The sequence below is a fragment of the Falco punctatus genome (assembly GCF_963210335.1).
Source record: "Falco punctatus genome assembly, chromosome: 2".
Classification (NCBI taxonomy): Eukaryota; Metazoa; Chordata; class Aves; order Falconiformes; family Falconidae; genus Falco; species Falco punctatus.
This window is the reverse complement of record NC_137581.1, coordinates 12908515-12927869: the sequence shown is the minus strand read 5'-3', so window position 1 is coordinate 12927869 and position 19355 is coordinate 12908515. Positions and strand designations below refer to the sequence as shown.

At 43.5% G+C, this 19355-nt stretch overlaps 1 protein-coding gene across 7 annotated transcripts in view; it reads left to right on the top strand.

The window, feature by feature from the left end:
• MTMR2 (myotubularin related protein 2) overlaps positions 1–19355 on the top strand; it is a 70499-nt gene that overhangs the window by 29520 nt on the left and 21624 nt on the right. For 6 of the 7 annotated variants that reach the window (XM_080376979.1, XM_080376983.1, XM_080376980.1 and 3 more), the window contains 3 exons: positions 13977–14052; positions 16936–17030; positions 17208–17318. In XM_080376979.1, coding sequence (XP_080233105.1) covers positions 13977–14052; positions 16936–17030; positions 17208–17318 — 282 coding nt within the window. Of the gene's footprint in view, positions 1–3838; positions 6500–13976; positions 14053–16935; positions 17031–17207; positions 17319–19355 lie in introns of those variants that run through there. The other variant, XM_080376985.1, reaches the window with a different exon arrangement.

Sequence of the window (19355 nt, the reverse complement as noted above, 5' to 3'; positions counted from 1 at the left end):
TGTACCCACTAGTAGTCAAAAACAATGTCTGCAGAGGAATGTTCACTTAGATGATAGATTTTTCAGGGAGAAAATGCGTATTTATTGTCTACTGGAGGCCATTAGAAGCCCATACTTCCTTGCTGTGCTGCAGTTCCTGTAATTTGCAGAGTGATTTCTTCACAGCCTGCCCTCCTTCTCTTTTTTTTTTTTTTCTAAGCAAACTAAAATTCTGCCATGGTTGGAACAAATGCTGCTCTCCTTTCATTTTAGAATAGTGTTTAAGGAGGGATGGTAAAGCAAGGAATTCCTTATTTAGAATAAAGGCACTGCAAGGCTAACAGTGAGCACATGCCTCTGATGGCAAAATACTTCATGCTTTTAACCTGCGTCAGCGTTGGGGGACCTGAATTTGGCATAAGCCTGCTGTGTTTCACCTTGCTCTTGTAGAGGTGGTGTGAGTGGCTGCGACACGGTTGTGTGTAGGCATAAAGCTGGTTCTTGCCTTTACACTTGGGTGACCGCTTGTCAGTGTGAGCAGACCTCGAGAAAATGCCTTCCTCTGGTCCTACTTGCAATAGGGTGTAGGGAGAAAGGAACAGTTTGCACTAGTACTCTTTCCTAGAGGAATTAATGTGTTGACCATTTCTCTCTTCATTCCTGAGAGTATTTGAAGCCAGAGAACAAGCCCTGGAGGTGGGATGAAGATCTGTCCGTGACCCGTGTACAGCTTTTTGTGTTAGTACTGCCAGTGCAACTGCAGTCCCACAACTTGTCCTCAAATCGATTGCTGTCGGTGCTAGTGCGTTACTGTTTGATCCCCAGGCTTGCTCTTGGAGCCTGGTGCTAGCTCCTAAATGGAAGATTCATTATGAGTGGTGATCAGCTAACACCGATTTCTTTCAGGTCTTGAGTTGAGGAGAACAGACATCCTCTCTCTGGGCATATCATTCTTTGTCCGGTGTTCTCCAAATTAACATCTCTGTCATGTGACAGTTCTGCAAGGTTTTTTTAGTCAGTTCTGTGAGAGATTTTTCAAGGTCCTGATTGTTGTTACTATTTCCTTTAATCTTTCTGAGATGTGTCCTTGCCTTTGATATTGCAGATGAGGTCATACTATTAACTGACACAGTGGCATGAGCGTGTTCTCTGTTCTAGCCCTTTCCTTACACGCCTGAGTGTCTTGTGCAGCTTTGATTGGTACAAGACAGCACGAACTCCCAAGTCTTAACAAGCACTGTGATTTGAGCTAAGCTTATTACTTCTGAGGAAAGAAAGAAGTCCCACATTGTTCCTGGAAAAATGTAAGAGAATAAGACCTGAAGTGGAAACTAATGCATTTTGTGGTAACTGTGGAATGGGAGACAAGTGCTTGGGCTACATGGTGTTCTCGCAGGAAGGTGTTCCATCAGTTAGCTTTAAGAGGCTGAAAATAAGCTTTTGAAGATTTTGAAGTGGATCTGCCAATAATGGGATTATGCTCTTGATGTGTATTTAAATTTTCCCTGCTAGAATGAACTGCTGCATGGATTCATCATCTTTCCTACCTCTGCTGGGTCTCTGCCTCTGCATGTGCATTGATTCAAATCTAGGAATTAAATTTCTGTGACGATGGAAAAACACTTAGAGATAAATTAGCACTCTCTTTTTTTCTGTGGGGAATTTTTAGAAGAGTGGTAGGCGTCCATTGGGAGGAGGGAACCAGGGGAAGGACCCATATAATTTCTTGCAGTCTATGCCTGCAGTTTTCTTTTGGAGTGCAATTAACACTCTGTGTGTGTGCGCACATGTGTGTAATGAGGTAAATGGGACAACCACTGGGGATTCCTACTGAATGCATGTGCAGTATTTTTCCTAAATCTTTCTGCAAAGTATTTAATAATATACCTTTATGAAGTTGGGTTTTTTAAATGTATATTGAGCATTTCAATATCTGGCACTAAGATTAAATTGCCTTTCCACTACAATTTATAGAATTTTCACTTCATAAACTAACTCTAAATAACTTTTGGCTGTTTCAGTTAGCTTCATACAGGAAAAAAAGGAAGAAAAAAACCCCAAACCCCAACAGAAAAACAGCAAAGCAGTAATAGGTTCTCCCCTCCACCCCCTTCCTGATCTCAAATCTGAAGCTGTTTAGAACTGATTTAGGGAATGCACTTTTTGAGGGAATTTTTAGCAAATACACTGCCATATGTTTTAACATAAGTTATAGATCAGGCAAGAACAGAATTGAAGTAGTTGGAAGTGAAAATGAGCTGGAAATTCATAGATTCTGTGTCATTTGGGATGAGGTTTTAAAAACACCTTAGATCCAACATTGCCAAAGGGATTAAAGTACATAAATACCTCTTACAGATCTGGGAACTTGGTGGTTATTAAAACTACAGTGGGATTCTTGTTCCTAAGTCCTATAGGTGGTCTTTTCTCCTATGCTTATGGGCAGATATGTCTGTGCGTTTTATAGTACTTAAGTCTTCTTGCTAATGCTCTAGCTTTTATCAGCAGGGACTTTCACTTTGAGTTAGCTGTCGATTTATAGGCTAATGCCTGAAGTTCACTGTGTTCAAAGCTTTGGAGTAGCTCTCATAAAAGGGTCGAATCCTTTCCATCTGCAGTTGGGAAGCCAGCAGAACCTGCCGCCACTTCCCTTAAGAACAGTACCATTGCCTGAAAATTTGTTAAGGACCATTGTGTTTGGTTTTGGATTGTAAACAGCAAAAGCCTGAACCAGAGGATGGAAACTCCTGTGTTGGCTTTCTTATGCTCCTTCTTGCTTCTAGTCTGTTCTGTGGACAGAGGAAAGCAGTACCACAGACCCATATGTCACCTGCTTAGTTGTACAGCCTTCAGAAAAAGTGGTTGAGGTCTTTGTTCTTGACATTGCCGTTGGTGACCACTAAACCATTATCCCCTTTGAGGGCAACAATAAAAGCCACAAATCCTGATATTCCTCTGAGGTCCAGCAGAATACTGTACATGCATGTGCCTTATCCTCCATGACTGTTTGCTCCCTCCGTAATAATTTTCTCCTTTCGTATACGAGGAATCAGTGGATTTTCAATGGGTTTATAGGTGAGATGCAAGAATGTTATTGCAGCATGCCCAGGACTTGAAAGTTAGAAAAGGGAGGAAAAAGAGTTGCTTGCATAACCTTAATTTCTTATCCATTGCGTGTGTGGTTGGAGAGTGTAGGTAAGCATGTGGTTTATTTTGTAAGATATATAACTGATGCATGACAAAAGGTATACAAAGGAGTCTTCTCCTTTCAAGACAGTAAATGGATGCTATTGCTGTCTCCTTATGTTTCCTGGGTGAAATACGTTTGAGCAAGTCTGCATTCAGGCTAGCCAGCTGCAGTTCCTTTGCAGTTGATGGAAAGAAATTGGTCATTTATGATCTGATTTGTCTTGACTTTAGGGAAGTGCCCATGCTAGGTGAGAACATCATGTAGCAGAGACAGAGAAGTCCTTGCTGCAGGATGTTGTGAACGTTATTTGAGGGGGAGCAACTAATTTCTCAGAGTGGATCCCAGCTTTTTAGCTGTGTTTCAGTAACGGTGCAGTTTTGTCTCTTTTGAAAACTTCTTTCTCCTCTGACTGTGAAGAGAGTTCAGGGTAATTTCTGCAGCTGTAGACCTGTAAAATTGAGGTAAATCCTGTACCTCAGGTGATGCTGGGCAATATTAACTGAGATGCCAGTCACCAACTTTGCCACCTTTGCGTTACTTCATTCTAGCTTTAGTGCAAAGTGGCTTAGACTAGTTTTATGTAGAACATGTATATTGTTAGTAGAAAAACATATTGAAGAAAGATGTGATTCTCCTCCCCCCCCCCCCCCCCCCCCCCCGCCATCCTTTGCTGTAAATCACTAAAACTAGCTTCAGTGAGCTTTTCCATTGCTATCTCCCTGCCAACGCAGGAAGTGTGTCAGGCTTTGGTTATGTGTAACACATGTTCAACAAGAGCTGGGTTTAGAGAGCGGCATAACTTTTTAAAATTTGAGCACTCATTTAAGCAATGTTTTTTAGGTTTGCTTTTCAGTTAGTGAATAATACTAGCTTGGAAGCACTAAATTGTGAAAAAACACTCTGCCTAAGCACCTCCAGGGTAGTTGAAGACTCTCTGCCCTGCCAGTCGGCTCCATCCCTTGTTAATGATGTATGGGGATAAGTATTCCTGTTTCAGACTGGCCCTTGACTCTGCATGGGACTGCCTGTAAGACTAGTTTATAGCAAATGCGAAGATGTCTTGTGTGAGCTTTCCTTCCCAGTGCACCGGACTGTGACTGCTATTAAATTACAGACCATATTGCACAAGCCACCAGATGGTGAAGATAACTGACCTGTGGTCACAAAAGACTTGGCTAGAGGTGAACTGGTGATACAGCAGTGAAATTAAATAAACAGTTCATCATTTTACTGTCATTGTGTGAAGATTTGAGCATATGTGTTTCTCTGCATCATCGCTTTGGGCTCAGTTATATTTTCGCATGAAGGTGCACCTCACTATTTTGTGAGCATACAGGAGTACAAGTTATGCAGGCAGAAGTCGACCTTACCTGATCTGCATGTAGTGTTTCCACAGGTTCCTTTGAACACAGGAATGAAATTGGGGCCAAATCCAAGAACAGGTGATGCTTTACGTTATCAAAGGTATAAAGTAGAGGGACTTAAAGAGCAGCAGAGGAGAAGTGGGAAAATCGTATGGGAACCAATATTTTAACTATCTCGAAATTCTGATTTTGGCTATACGAGTTGCGTGTGTGTGTCTGGGAGGCGGGCTTGCTTTCTTCTTTGGAGCATTAAGCTGTCGATGAACAAAGGCACAAAGGACTAGTTCTGGAGAATGAATGGTGCTCTTGTCCATAATGTGGTCATTCCAGGACATCCCTGTGAGTGACTGGAGTTTAGCCCCTGCTGTTGCCATGTTTTTCTAGGACTCCAGTTTCCATGACTGTAAATGCTGTATATTTCATGAGAATTACAATCTTTTTCTTTTTAAACTGTCCTAAAAGATGGAAAATCTTGGTCTCCTCCCTGCACCTCTCCCCAGTAAGTCCTTTTCTGCACCTCCTTCTTTCAAGGAAACAAAAACTCAGAGTAGCCAGCCTCTGCATTGCAAAATATTGATTTCATGCAAATTAGATGGAGGGAAAAGCCAGATGCAGTCAGTTTGCTGTCTCCTTTACAGGGAAATAATACTCCCTAAGTGCTCATCTGGTTGGAAGAGAGCAAAGACAGCAAGTGTTGCGAATTTTTCTTATGTATAGATACCTGAATGTCTGAATATGAAGTCAAGTACAGTGAAAGAAACCTCTGGAAGCATTTACGATTGCCGTCTATTAGGAATGGAAAACTAAGGAGAATAAGTAAATGGTCTTCATATGTTCCTCAAAAATATTTTCAGCTCTTCCTAATTGACTGCTGTATTTCTCCTAGCTACTAAGTGCAAAAATTCTCTTTTTGCTGAGTAAAAATGGGTAAGAGGTGGCTCCCCAGCCCCCCTTTTTTTTTCCTCCCCTATAGGTATAGTTTTGTAGATTGAAGCACAGATTGGGCAGGAACGAACAAGCATGGTATTTAGAAGGACACGTGGATTTGTGACTGTATGCAGTACCTGCCAATATTTGATTTTCTGTAGATGTTTTTGCATGAAATGAAACATCTTTGTTCCCCTCTGTATGATTGTTTACTTACCGTAAATATGTAACTACTTGTATCTTGAATCCTTATATATCGCTTCCAAAGGATTTAACTTTGGAGTTTATAACAGAGATAGTTTTCTGTGACTTGATTTAGTTGTTAGAATTTATAACTCTCCCTTTGGTGTTTTTCTGTTAGTTAAGACTGATGGTACGAATGCCAATGCACTAGTTTAATGCTTTCCTTGAAAATTTTAGTCTGTTTTCCCGTGTAAGTTGATTGCTAAACAAGACAAAGTAAAATAAAGGAAGGATAGAGTTGGGCTAATGTGCCGTCCAAAGTTTTTGAGCAGCCAGAAGAGAACAGAGCTGTTTTCATTTGAGATGTATGTGGAACCCTTGGCAATGAAGAAGATTCTGTATTAAATAATGTTGGACTTATCTGAATAGATAATATCTGCAACCTTCTGTGCCAGGGAGCATTGCTATGTTGAGTCAGTGATGACTTTCTGTTGGAGCCTAATGAGAGAATTGTCTTGAGGCACCAAGCCATACAAACTTGAAGAGACAAGCCAGCCGTGGTTGAACGACTGGCCCTCAACAATGTGTTCCTTTGAGCTTCTGAGCCTTGTGTTGTACTTGTGCAGTGGGGGCCCAGGAGATTCACCAGCCCAGAGAGGCTGTTCTTCATCACTGGACACTCGGGTCTGAGTGGAGAAGTACATAGTGGAAAAAACAAAGAAGAAAACCCTAGGGAAACACTGCATGGTGGCTGTTTCCTCCTGCAGAGGAGTCCCTTTATGTTACCCTGGTGACTATTCTTTTTTTCTTAAACACACTAATCTTCAGCTTCTTTTTAAAGATTTTCAAGACAGTGGTAAGTAAACAAAAGTGATTTCTCAAGCCTTTTTATACTTTCTTGAACTGTGTATGGTAGGTAGAGATCACAGTTTGGGTTTTTTAGTTGTGTCAGGAAAGCATAATTAAAAGGCAGTTGCAGTGTACATCGTATGTGATTATTGTCTTAGTGTAATAGGTGGTGTCAACAGAACATTATATTGATAACTTAAATGCCTCTTGTGTTGTTTTTTAACCAAGCTAGGAAGCCTTCTTTGGCTGAATGCTCTCTTAGGAGCTGAATGGGCTTGATGTGGTCTTTGGACAGTATATTTGGATCTGTGTACTATTCTGAAATGATCCGTGTGTCCATGATGTTTTGTCTCTTCCCTTTTGAACTTCTAATATCTCAAAAGAATGAGGCACAAAGCATTTTCCTGCAATTAATATCTTGCTGCTGTGAATGCCTCTAACGCAGTTTTTCTACTCGTCTGATCATAATCCTCAGAAAAGTGCCCGTGCCTCAGTCATGCAGAGACACTGCTGTTCTTTCCTGTAGTCATTCTGCTGTGGTATTCTTAATGATTCAAAAATAATCAATAAGGACCATTTACTTGCTTGATTTATCTTTTATTGCATTTCCAGTAGACTACATAGCACATAAATCTTCTCAAAGCACACTTGAAATAGACATAAATGGCAGCTGAAAATCTCTATGAAGTAGTCTAGTGTTTGCAGTCTACAGGAGGATTTGTTAAGTAAGCATGGCTGCTGTTTGGTGGTCTGTCTAATTGAGTATTGAGAAGACAGAAGCGTCTTAGCAGCAAAATGCTAGAAAAAATGTGTTCTTTTCCCTGTTGTAAGAAATGTTTCATTTAGAGAAGAAACCAATGCACCTATGAAAAATTATCCTAAGTAAGCATAAGGGGCTCGATTCTGCACATATTCACGTCAGTTCTGCAGCTTCTGTTAACCTCAACTGAACAGAATTAGACCTCTGTGGGGGTTTTTTTCTGAGGTGAATGGAAAGGGCTTCTGTATCTGTTTTGTTTCAGAGGTTTTTATACCATCATCAGGGTAATGATAAATCTTGATACACCTGCCATAGTGGCACTGTCCTTTGTTGATTGACTTTTATGGCAACAGCCATGAAATACGAAAGAGTTGGAGTGGGAGGGAAATTCAGGGGAAGGAACAGGTGGGCATGGTCTGAGACACCAAAAGGCATTTGAAAGGAGAAAAAGGTTGGTTACATAAGTGTGTATGCTTTGCAAAGAAAATTAATTAAAAGTATGTAAAAATAATCCTATGTGGATTCTATGTTATATGTGTGGATTCATATATTATCCTATATGGATATTCCCTCACGTGGTCCTCTGAGACAGCAGAAAGGAGCCAGCTGTCTCTGGTAATTCAGCTAATAAGACCTACCCTACAGACTTTGGAGTCATACCTGTTTTAATGAAGTTCATGCAGTTTTTCCACCTGGCCTGGCTTAATCCATGCTGCCTCTCTACACAAAGTAAGTTTGAATTTCTCTGCAAGTACAGGTTGTGACTGCAGAGTTTTATTGGGATGGCCAGGAGACTGGGCATTGCTGCACTGGCTGCAGTGAAGCACCAGCGATGGGATTTGCCCTACCAGGTCTGCTTTGGAGTTACCGACCCTAGTTCTCAGCCTTTGGTAGGAAGAAAGACACTGGTCCTGAAGGTGAATATCTTGGGTTTCCTACTTTCCACTGGCTGTACAGAGCACCTAAGGTGACTAGCTCAGCTGTAGATCTCTAGTTTTAGATGAAACAGATATTCTTGCATTTTACCGACTACCCTGCCTGCAGAGCCGCAAGAGCGCTGGTGATTCAAGAGGGCATTTAATCGTGCCAGTCCTTGAGAGAAAGATATTTAGAAAAAAGAAGGGGGGAGGAAAGTTTAGATATATTAACTACAAGCAGAATATTCCCAGGTAATCCATTAAAATGTGAAGTATTAGACAAATATTTTCCTGTAGGAGATAAATCCTTTCACTTGGCTGTTGAGTTTCAAATCCACGTGTCACACATAATTTGAAAGTTACGTATTTTTAAAATCTGCTAATTCTATGCCTATATTCTTGCACACACATATGTATAATATGGACATTCTTCTCCTCCCAGCGTATATCCTGCCTGTTGCTGCTGACCAGGGCATGCTCACGAGGTAGACGTGCCAAACCTGAGAGTTCAGGGGCTGCAGATGCAAAGGGATTTTATGTGTGCATAATGTTTGTCTGTACAGCCAGGTTATATATGTTTATGTCAAGGGACCGGTTAAAAGACCAGCTTACTGCTATGGGAAACACAGAACAGGACAGTGCACAGCTGGAACAAAAGCAGCTCTGAGCCTGGAGAGCTTGTCTTTTCAATGGATGGGGCAGGCATGGTTTTGGGGAAAGGAATGATGCAGGGGTGGGGTGGTCATGGTGTCAGGTCGGACATGTCGCACCAGTGCTGTGGCTTTCTGCGTAACAAACCTGTTCAAAATGTGCAAAATGATTTGGAGTGTGTAGGAGGTTACCAAGGAGAAATTAACTCAGAGGGGAGAATGTCACAAAAAGGTACATTTTAATTTTATCTAAGCCAAAAAAGATTCTTTTTGTTCATTTTGATTGTGATTCAGGACAGAAGAAGCTATACAGACTTGGGAAAGCTGTTGCACAGCGATTCAGTAACACAAACCTGTAGTCTCCCCTTAAGCTGTGTGAAGCCGGAAAACCTGGCTGTTGTCTGTGGGTTTCAGGGCTCACATATTCAGGAGAAGGTAGGAGAGTGGCCAAAAAATGGCTAGGAGGGACCTCAGGTTTGTTTTCTGGTGGCTTGTGCTGCAGATGTTGGTGTCCAGGGGCAGAGTTACTGTCCTTAGTCGGTCCCGGCTGCTCTCCCTCCCTCGCCCTGGGTTTACACACCTTCACTGGTGGAGTCACACCCTAAGCCAGTCCTGGGAAAATGATCCAGGTTATGGAAAAGCATCCATTAAGAAAGCCCTTAAGTGAACGCAAGTACCTTGGCTGAGCTAGCTATGGGAGCACTGACAGCAGTGGCGGGTCGGGGAGGAGGCGGCGGTCCTGGCTCGGCCTCAGCCAGCGCAGGATGTGTGCTGTCATCCTGGCTGTGCAGCTCCGCTGGCAGGCACACACCTCACAGGCAATACCAGAGGAAAGCCTACCAGTTGTTTCATTCACGGGCAAAAGCAAACCCTGAATATAGAGTTTTGCGTGCTATCTCTGGTCCTTTGGGAGCAGTGTTCCTCTGGGACCCTGTGCTCAGCGTTAGGGTGCAGCGTAACTCTGTACCACCCCCAGTTGGCTGTAGCCACTTGGGATGAGCTGTGTGCATGAGTCGTGCGGGGACGTCAGTCGGGAGAGGGATTTTTGGAGCAGCGTGCTGGCTGCTGTGTTAGGAGGCAGTGTGAACACATGCTCGGAGAGGCTTGGCAGAACTGCAGGACACTGCATCGCAGTATGAAGAGGTAAGGGACGAGGCAGGGAGCAGTCTTACCTTTTCAGCAGGATTTAAACCTCTTTCCCTGACCCCGTACGTGCAAGCGAAGGAGATGATTGTTTTGTTGCTGAGATCGGGAGTTTGTGTCAACAGTACCACATCGGGGTTTCTCTGCCTTGGGTGCTATAGGTGGGAGGACATGAGAGAGCTCTGCACCTTCAGCCATGGGTAAGTGGGCTGGAGCTAACAAAAGGTGGGATCTTGGAGTAAGAGAAGCAGTTGTTAAATGTAGCAAGCGTGGGTTTGTTCTGCCAAGCTGCTGCTTGAGCAGAGAACAAAGGTAGGTGGTGGCATGAAGTCCTCACACCCGCTCTGAGCTGAGGCAGGACTTGTGCTTAGGTGCTAAGGTACTCCTGTGCTCAGCATCCCGGAGAGCTGTTTTATCTAGAGGGAGAGCTGCTGATGGGAGGAATGGGTAGATGATGTTACTCAGTAAAAAAAGACAGAAATAAAGGTTATTCTGTTGACTAAACTCTTTGTTCCCCAAGAGATTCAGTTAACCAAGCATAGCATTTTTGTGGGGGAAAGGTTATGGAGGCCTTGTTTAGCTTAGAGGTGAGGCAGTCTACTGATTTTTGGTGGTTATATTTGTTTATTGCAGAAACCATCTTAGTGATGGTTGTGACAGACACAGACAGTGTGTGGCTCTACCTCAAGATGGTCCTGTTCCTCGGTAATGCAGACTCTGCCCAGCTCTGGCTGTGACCTTGGTTGCAGATCTCTAAGCTCTCTTTGTTTATGTTCACACCGAACAATTTAAAAACCTGAGGCACGCAGAGGTGGAACATTTCAGTTACAATGATGTATCCATATGGTACTTGCCTCAGTAGTGTTAACGCATCGGTAGCCAGCCGTCACTTCTGCAGCCAGGCTGCCGCAGTCGTGTCCCTGGCTCCCCTGCCTGCCTCCTTGCCTCACTGGAGCTCTTAATTTCATTTTGCAGGATTTGCAGAGGGCTAAATCTGGGCCTAGGAGTTTTATTTTTAGAGTCTTGAAAATAGGTTAATGCACAAAAAAAGATTTTTCTCACAGTTTAATGAACCATTTTTGGATTGGGCTGGGGAGGATGGCAGTGGGATGGAAGGGCTTTTCATGTCATCTCCTTAGTCATAGAAGGGGCAGAGGGTCTACCTGTGTTGTTAGCGTCTTCCCAGAGTTCCATGTGCAATTGTCGCATCCCATTCTTCCTTCTTCATCTGTTTCCAAAACTCCTCTTTCTTTATCCACCCACTTTTCCTCCCTCCTGCCACCCGCTGTCCTTCAGCACTGCCCCAGATGTCTTCTGTGCCTGCTGCCTGCGCTGTCAGCTGCACGCAGATTGCATTTCCCCGAATCAATTTTAAGGAGCCATTGATGGAGGTGGCTTTTGGGAAAATGCCTACTGTTCACTTCTCAGTTTCTGCCAGGACAGGTTTCAAGTGTTCATGTTCCAGCTAGGAGGACTTATTCAAGGTCTAGAGCTGGGCAGATGCTGCAAAGACCGGCACACCAGAGAAGTGTTTGTCTTGCGCTTTCTGACCACTTCTGTCTGAGCCTCTTGGAAGGATGACTGTTATCCAGGGGTGATACACTTGTGCCAACTTTGAAATCACCCTGGAGGCAGTTGGTGCTGTGTTACCTGAGGTAGGTCGTGTGGCTGAGGTCAGTTGAGGGATGGTGAAAGTGAGTGTAGTCCTTGACGCTATACCAAAAAAAACCCCCAAAACGATGGTGGTGGGGACGGCAAGGGGGAAGAAGCTGTCAGCCTTGAAGTGTTGTGCTTCCAGGAGGCCATCTGTCCACTGGCCTGGGTTGGAGTGAGCGCAGGTTTGAATTGCTGACCCTTTCCTCTGATCCCTGGGGACTCCACATTTCAGAAAGCACGAGTGAGCAGATGGATTTTATTAGACTTAGAAGAGCCAGCTTTTAAAAAAAGCTTTCAGCCTCGTCTTTACAAAATGGTGTTGACATGGAGGTCTTAATCTTGCATACCGCTTGCCTTTTCCCTTCTTCTCACCCCTACCTGAAGTACAGTGTTTAAAACCCACCCGAGCACTGCCCACCTAGTGACCTCAGCAGTGCTTTGTCATACTGAATGCTTTCTATGTATCTTACCTCATCCTGCTTTTGGCTTAAGATATAACCCAGTTCCCCAAATGTTTACCGCTGGCTGTGCTGCCACTGACATCTTCAGGAGAGCAGTGAGCCCAGCTGTTGATCGGAGTGATCCTGGCAGCAGCTGCTGCCCATTTGGGAACGGACCTTCTCAACAACGTTGTGAGAGTGTCCTGAATGCAGAGTGTGTTTTTACTAATGTCCTTCCAAGATAAAAGGCCACAAAGATGACCACTGCTTACAGACCAATGAGCCACAAGCCTCCCTCTCATTTGGCATGATCCAGATGTTATCCTGCCAATTTCAAGGCTGTTACTCAAGCGTAAAAATGGACACACAGGAGTTAAGAGCGCGTCTACATCACAGGCTTTTGTCAGGGAGGCCATCAGCCAGGGCTTTGATGAGGTGTGTGATCTTTGGCCAACACAGCTGTGCTGACATGAAGTCCTCAGCACAGATTTCTTCTAGTTATAGCAGCAAAACCTTTCTTCTAATGGTATTGCGGACATGGGGGAGGAGAAGCTTTCCTGCAGGTTGCTACCAGTGTGAGTTCTGTCAGTGGCAGCCTCCCTTCACCCATTCTGTAGATGCCAGCCTGGTTGCTCTGGCAGCCTCCCCAGTAAGAGCTGGCCTAAGTGAGTGCAGTTGTGGGGTTCCTGTTAGGAAGCCAGGATTGTATTTGCTTTTATTATTTTCTTTAAGAAGTCTTTTGAATGCATTTTTTAACATGTACATCTTGTTCTCAGGAAGGCTTTGATCTTGTTAATCTTTTCATCTATACGTCAGCCTGTTGTGTGAAGATGCTGGAACGTGCTTTTATTGTGGTGTGGGGTTTCTTTGGGTTTTGTTTTCTTTCTTTTTCTTTTTTTTTTTTTTTTTTGCATAGTTTAGAGAAACTTTCTTCCCTGAGGCTCTCCCTTTGGCTTGATCCTACTTGAAAGTTGACCACAGATGTGTCAGGTTCTAGAGTGCCACTTTAGGCATGTCTTTGAATTTTCTTTGCAGGGATTTCCTGATGCCAAATTAAAACAATTTTTTCTCTTTCCTCACATTAAGCTAAAGAATGCATTTTGGGCGAGTCTGCACATTCAGTTGTGAGCAGTCATGAGCTCTCTCTGCCTGTCTCCACCAGGTGGGATGCATGCCAACTTTAAACCCAAAGTCTTGTGGTTGCTACAGCACGAGGCAGAGTCTAAACTAACCTGCCTGCTCTCTGCGTTACTAGATTGAGCAAATGGTGTGCTGCTGTGGTTGTGGTCGTCTGGCCAGTTTGAGGCATGGGCAATACGATTAAACCTGTCTGCGTCTGGCCACACAGACTTAGCTTTAATTTTGGTCACTTATATATGCTCTTCTCCCATAGTTCTTATCATAGGGTTAGACCTCAGGTTATGCTTTCATAGTTACATCCATGCTTTCCTTAAATGTCCCATCTGCTTGTGATAACAGCTGTTCTTGTGAAAACCCTTGTGTAAATACAGCTCTAACTGTGAAAAGTAATGCCCTCTGGTATAACTTTAACCCAAGGGAAAGTGGAGGAGGGGTCATTTGGCAGCCAAAAAGACCAAAAAAATATTGAAACTGTACCTCCTATACATATAAAGGGACCTGTGAAGTGTGCTGCCAAAGCACAGAGCCTGCTTTGCACAGCTTCTCCATCACAGACATCCCCACTTTAAACTGCATAGCCCAGCAGTATGCTCGAGGACGGCACCGAGGTCTCTGACATGCTTTGTGTTGACTTTTCAGAGGCTGAGACACTAGGCAGTACCTCAAGATCTTTGAATATTTGTTGTCCTTTATATTGTGACCTGTTGCAGGTAAGTCTAAAGTTCTTGGTTTATGAAAAAGTAAAGAATTTCTTTTTCTACTTCTATCTTTTGCCTAGGTCCTGAGAGAGACCAATAAATTGGCTGAAATGGAAGAGCCCCCTTTGCTACCAGGGGAAACCATTAAAGACATGGGTATGTGAAGAGGAAATTCCTTATTGTTTACTGACAAAAAGAATATCCATTTATTTATGCAGTATTTCTTTTTCTTCATCCAGATATTGTGACATGCATCAGGTTTGCTGATGCACTCCAGTCTGAAAGTTTGAGTAAGCCTCTTGATTAATTTTCTCTGAAAGATTTTGCATTCAGTAGTTTAATATGTTGCTGCCTTCTTAAAGTGATACGGAAGAGTGCAACTTCAGTCCTAAAAACAAAAAAAAAAACAAACAAACAAAACAAACCTGAAAATAAGTCACCAAAAACCTGCACCCAACAACAACAACAAAAGACAAAAACCCCCACCCCACCTCAATGCTCATTCCTTTTCTCTACTCCTTTCCTAAGGACTCTGAACTCTTGCTCCAACCGTGTAGTGCAGACTGACATGTAACTCACGCCACAGGCATGGTTGGCTCAGACAGCAAGGCTGTGTTTTGAAGGGTTCCTGGGGAACAGTTTAAGAGATCAGAGTTACCAGCATTTTATCTGTTGACAAATGATGTGATGAGCTATGTAAGTCTGTAAGACTGGGTGGCTTTTGGAGTAGCCCAGACAGCAGCTGCCTGGTCCAGCAAGAAGTTAAAGGCAGCAGAAAGGAAATCTTTATTATTCATCAGCAATAATAATTTCCTGTTAAAAGTGTCAAGAAAGGCAAATACAATTCTCTTTGTATTTTACAGGGAAGGGAAGAAGAATTATTTCAGCCAACCCAATAATCTAGGGTAAGATTGGCCCTGTAAAAGACAGGAATTCCATAAGCAGGGGAATTAGCAAATCCTGGTTTCCAGTATCTTTCTCCCATATGGATTCTCTTATATCTACAAAAGACTGAGCTTATTAGACTTTCCCTCAGTGGTAGCACTAGTACAACCTCTGTTGTAGCTGGCATCCGTTCTCACAGTGAAGCATTTTAATGCCTTGGAGATCCCTATTTATCTGATAGAGACTGCTGAAATCATACAGCCATGGCAGGGTTAAGGTCAGACAAGCCATGTTGTAGGTACATGTGTATATGTGCGGTGTAATTAAGTAAAATTGTTTCCTTAGGAAACCAAGCTAATAAAATGCAAATGTGCGAGGTGATGTGGCTTACAAGCTGGCAAGGCCAGTGTTTGAGATTGTGCCTGGGATTTCTTACCTGGAAAACATTTTTCTAGCACCTTTTCCCTTTATCCAGAAGTTCTGTTCTTTTTCAGACGTAAATGCAGACTTCTCTTATTAGTAGATTTTGTTGGCTTTGGTGGTTTTTTTTAACATTTTGAAATTGCATTTTGAATAATGGGAACTCCAGTGGAAAAACCAGGCAGGCTGCCCTCACCCTTATTATGCTTCATGAGTCTGCTTTGAAACCTCTGTCAAACTAGTCTTTGAAAAGAAGTGATTAATAATTGGCCAATAATTAAACACTTGGTTCAATTAGAACTGGCTAGAAACATTTTGTGTTTAATTGTCCTTCAAACAAATGCATGTAAGTTAAAAGAAATAAATAATGAAATTGCTAGCATGCATATATATATATTCTTTTATTTATTTTTAACTAAAAATTCTGTGCCACGTATTTTGCTCTGCATTAGTCACTCCTGATATTGTAAGGATCCTTCCCCATATCCAGATCTTGAGAGTCAGTGAAGACTATGCAGAAGCAGAGCTGACATGAGGATGGTTTGGTTATGTGAATTGCCAGTGCCCTAGAGTAAGGCAGTCTCTCTTCCTCCCTCCCTCCAGGCTAAATCTCATGGGATAAATGTAGAAGAAATTCAGGACCTCATGTGCATGGTGGCTGCCACCTGGGTGGGAGGCAAGCTGTGTCCTTCTGACTTCACACAGCCCTTGCTAAATGGATCCCATAGGGTTTGGAGGCTTGAGGTTATTGAGATGGTCCGGAGAGTTCTTTCATGTATCTGGCAGCTCTGATCAGTGGATCTCCTGCTGAAAGCATCTTTTGAGTGTTTGAGGGGTGTCATTACTTGTTGGTGATAGCATAAACCATTACCATGGCACAGCTGGCCAATGGCTTCAGTGACAAAAGACATAATGGGTGGGGGGGAACGGCTTAAATGTTGGCATTTTTAATTGATGTAAAACAGAAGGGCAGTTAGGGGAGGTGTTTGCTGTGGAAAACCAGCAGCACCTCTTGCCTTTTGCTGGAACAAGGGAGAAATGTTTGAGGCCTTTTAGGAAGGGGGACTGTTTTGAGTCACCATCACTCAGACTCAAAAATAATTGTTGCAGAGTAACTTGATCGCTGACTTCAGACTTAAAATTACCAGCAGCTGAGTGCTATACAGTTTCGTGGCTGCTGGAAATTGCTGTAGCTCCGCTGGCTTTTAGCACTGAGGGTCTTTGCACCCTGGGGCTGATGGTGTGCAGAAGGACCCAAGCATCCTAAAAGCCCTAGTAGGAGGACTGCTTTTTCCTGTCCTTGGTGGCACAAACCAGCTTGCGGATGATCCTTAGCTTTTATGCAGGTTGTTGTCAGCTTCAAACGGACGCATCCAGGCAGTGGTCATCTCTTTTCATGCATGGTGTTCTCAGGTACTGGCAATGCATTGCTCAGTAAGAGTAAACAGTTTGCAGCCAAATACTGGCTTTTTTACAGGGGTAGCAGTTATGTGCAGATGGAGGATTCTAGGTGATGGTACTTACCTGGTGTTCGATTTATACCCAGACTCTTACCTTCTCCACAGAACTGAAACTTGCATGTTAGTTCTACACTAGAACCCCAGATGAAGTTTGTTTTCATTTCATGGTCTGAAAAGTAGAGCCCCCAGTTGTTGTTGTTGTAATTTTGCTCCCATAAATTAACCATTAAATTAACAACTTTTTTTTTCTTTTTTTCTTCTTCTTTTTGTTAAGCTAAGGATGTTACTTACATCTGTCCCTTCACTGGAGCAATCAGAGGAACCCTTACCGTCACCAATTATAGGCTGTATTTTAAAAGCATGGAACGGGTAAGTTTTTCAAATCATCTGCTTTTGTTGGCTATTCAGTCTTTAGACCTAGGTGTTCTTTGAGAGTAATTCTGTGTGAATCATAGCTATATGTTTGGGAATATAGGCATAAGGGAGCAGGAGCTGGGGATTTCCCCCCCTCCACTTTTTAAACTCACAAATTTCAACTGTCTACAGGACCCTCCTTTTGTCCTAGATGCATCTTTAGGTGTAATCAACAGAGTGGAGAAAATCGGAGGTGCTTCCAGTCGCGGTGAGAATTCATATGGGCTGGAAATTGTATGCAAGGTAAACTTTTATCTCTATTTTACAATAGGGGAAGGGGAACATCTATTTTAAAAGGTTTTCTTTGTGGTATTGTAGGATGTTCTGTAAAACATTTCAGTCAGTGTGAGTTCACACGCTTCAAAACCCATCTGATTTCAAAAGCAATTTTCAGGATTCTTTAGCTCCACTCATTCGAGATGAGATCCAAACCTTTATGCAGGCTTTGTGCTAGGTAATGTCTTTTCTTTACAGTCGAAACCTAGGCCTGCATCCCACTAAAGGATTCTCACGGTTGCCCACCAGGCTATTCTAGGGAGACTCCTGTCATTGTGGGATACGGGATGCCTTTCACTCAGTTGCATTTCAACAGCAAGAAAGAGGCACGTGTCCCCCTGAATCGATAGCTTATGTCCACCTGCTGCTGTGGTGAGGGCTGGGCAGGTAGCCTTCCGTCCTCCTCGAGGCTGTTCTAGCATTTCTTTCAAGGCAGTGCGTATTTCACATGTGCCTCTCAAGAGCCTTTGGAATCACTGGAAGTGTAAACTTGAATAAAAATAATTCACCTCTTCGTGCCTACTTACTGTAGACTCACAAAGCAGATAAAGCCACCGTGTCCAGTCCTAAATCCGTACCTTCGCCGTTCACCAGGGCACAACCCCTCTGCTTCCCTTGGTGGCCACCTGGTGAGAGCTGACCTTGTAGGTCTTGGGCTGCTTCGAGCTCTTGTCAGAGCCCCCTCAAGGCTGAAGGGATGCCCGTTGCTGGACAAGGGTAGGTGAAGGAATGAAAAGGGGTCCCAGACTGGCTGTGGTTGCTGCTGTGATTCTGAGGCACCAGGAAGCCAGGCAGACTGTCGTGCTGTGGGTGTGCTGAGTCAAGAGCAGCTGATATAACTTATACCAAATCATCTGGCTGCTCCCTCGTCCTGTTGCAGTCATGATCCTCCCTGGCTAACGTAGGGGTGCTTGTGCTGGCAAGCTAATTTATTGCCTGTTTTGATCTGGATTCCTAGTCCTCAGCCGTTTTGCCTGTGTGCACATTTGCACACGTGGTCAGGTTTGGAGTGAATTACGTTGTTTCCCTGGGTGGGAAGCACAGGCGCAAACTGTACAATGGGTATCTTGGACCTATACAGCATGTATATATATATCTCCATGTGCCAGCCTGCTTGGCCCAGGATATGCTAGAGCAGTTTAGTGCAATAACGGAGTAGTACAGGTACAGCATGTGTCCCGAAATGTTCTCTGTCTAAGACCAATTACCTTAGATTTGTGAGAAAGCTGAGTCTTCGGCTGTTTATCTCATACTCTTTGAGTTGCTGTACCATATTCGTATGCTTGAACTTGATAGCTCATTTCCTGTTAGTGGCTTTTAAACTGTTTACTACAAGTGTTTGAGTTGTAGGCTTGCCTGGAAATTCTTGGCATCTTAGAGATGCTTTATTTAGTTTCTGAATTTGAATTTGTAGATGAGCAAAGGAGGTCCTGGGTTACCACTCTGTGTGGAAACTGTGCTGCTGTGCAAAGTGCAGGAGTTCTCCATTTCAAGACGTGCTTGAGTGCTCTGAGAGATGGAAGCTTTAAAGGAAGATGGCACTGGTTGCTTTGCACCAAACTGGCTGGACTTGGGCTCCCTACTTGCAGTAGCTCTGTGGAGGTACTTTGTGAGGCAGTCCCTCCCAGCTGTCTTCTGGCACAGCTCAGTGTGAGAGCCCAGTAAGAGCTAGGAGGTCTGTCTCACAAAGCCCTGCTGATCAGTTAGCTTGTTCCTGAGCAGGGCTCTCCCCTAGACTTTCGGCAGGTAGAGATCTTCACAGGAAGGCAAGATGCTGTGATCAGGTGCACCTGTGCACTCCCTCTGCTCCTCTGCAGTTGCGGCAGGCTTTGTTGGAGGCTGCAGATGACCACTGAACCAAGCCCAGAGTTACAATACAACAGTGTTCAAAGTACAATATGAAAGAGCATCATGATGTGACCCTATTTTTAATGCTGGCTTTTGATTTTTCTTTGGGTATTGAAGCGGTTCAGAAATCTGCAATTTGATTTCCCTCTTTTTTTT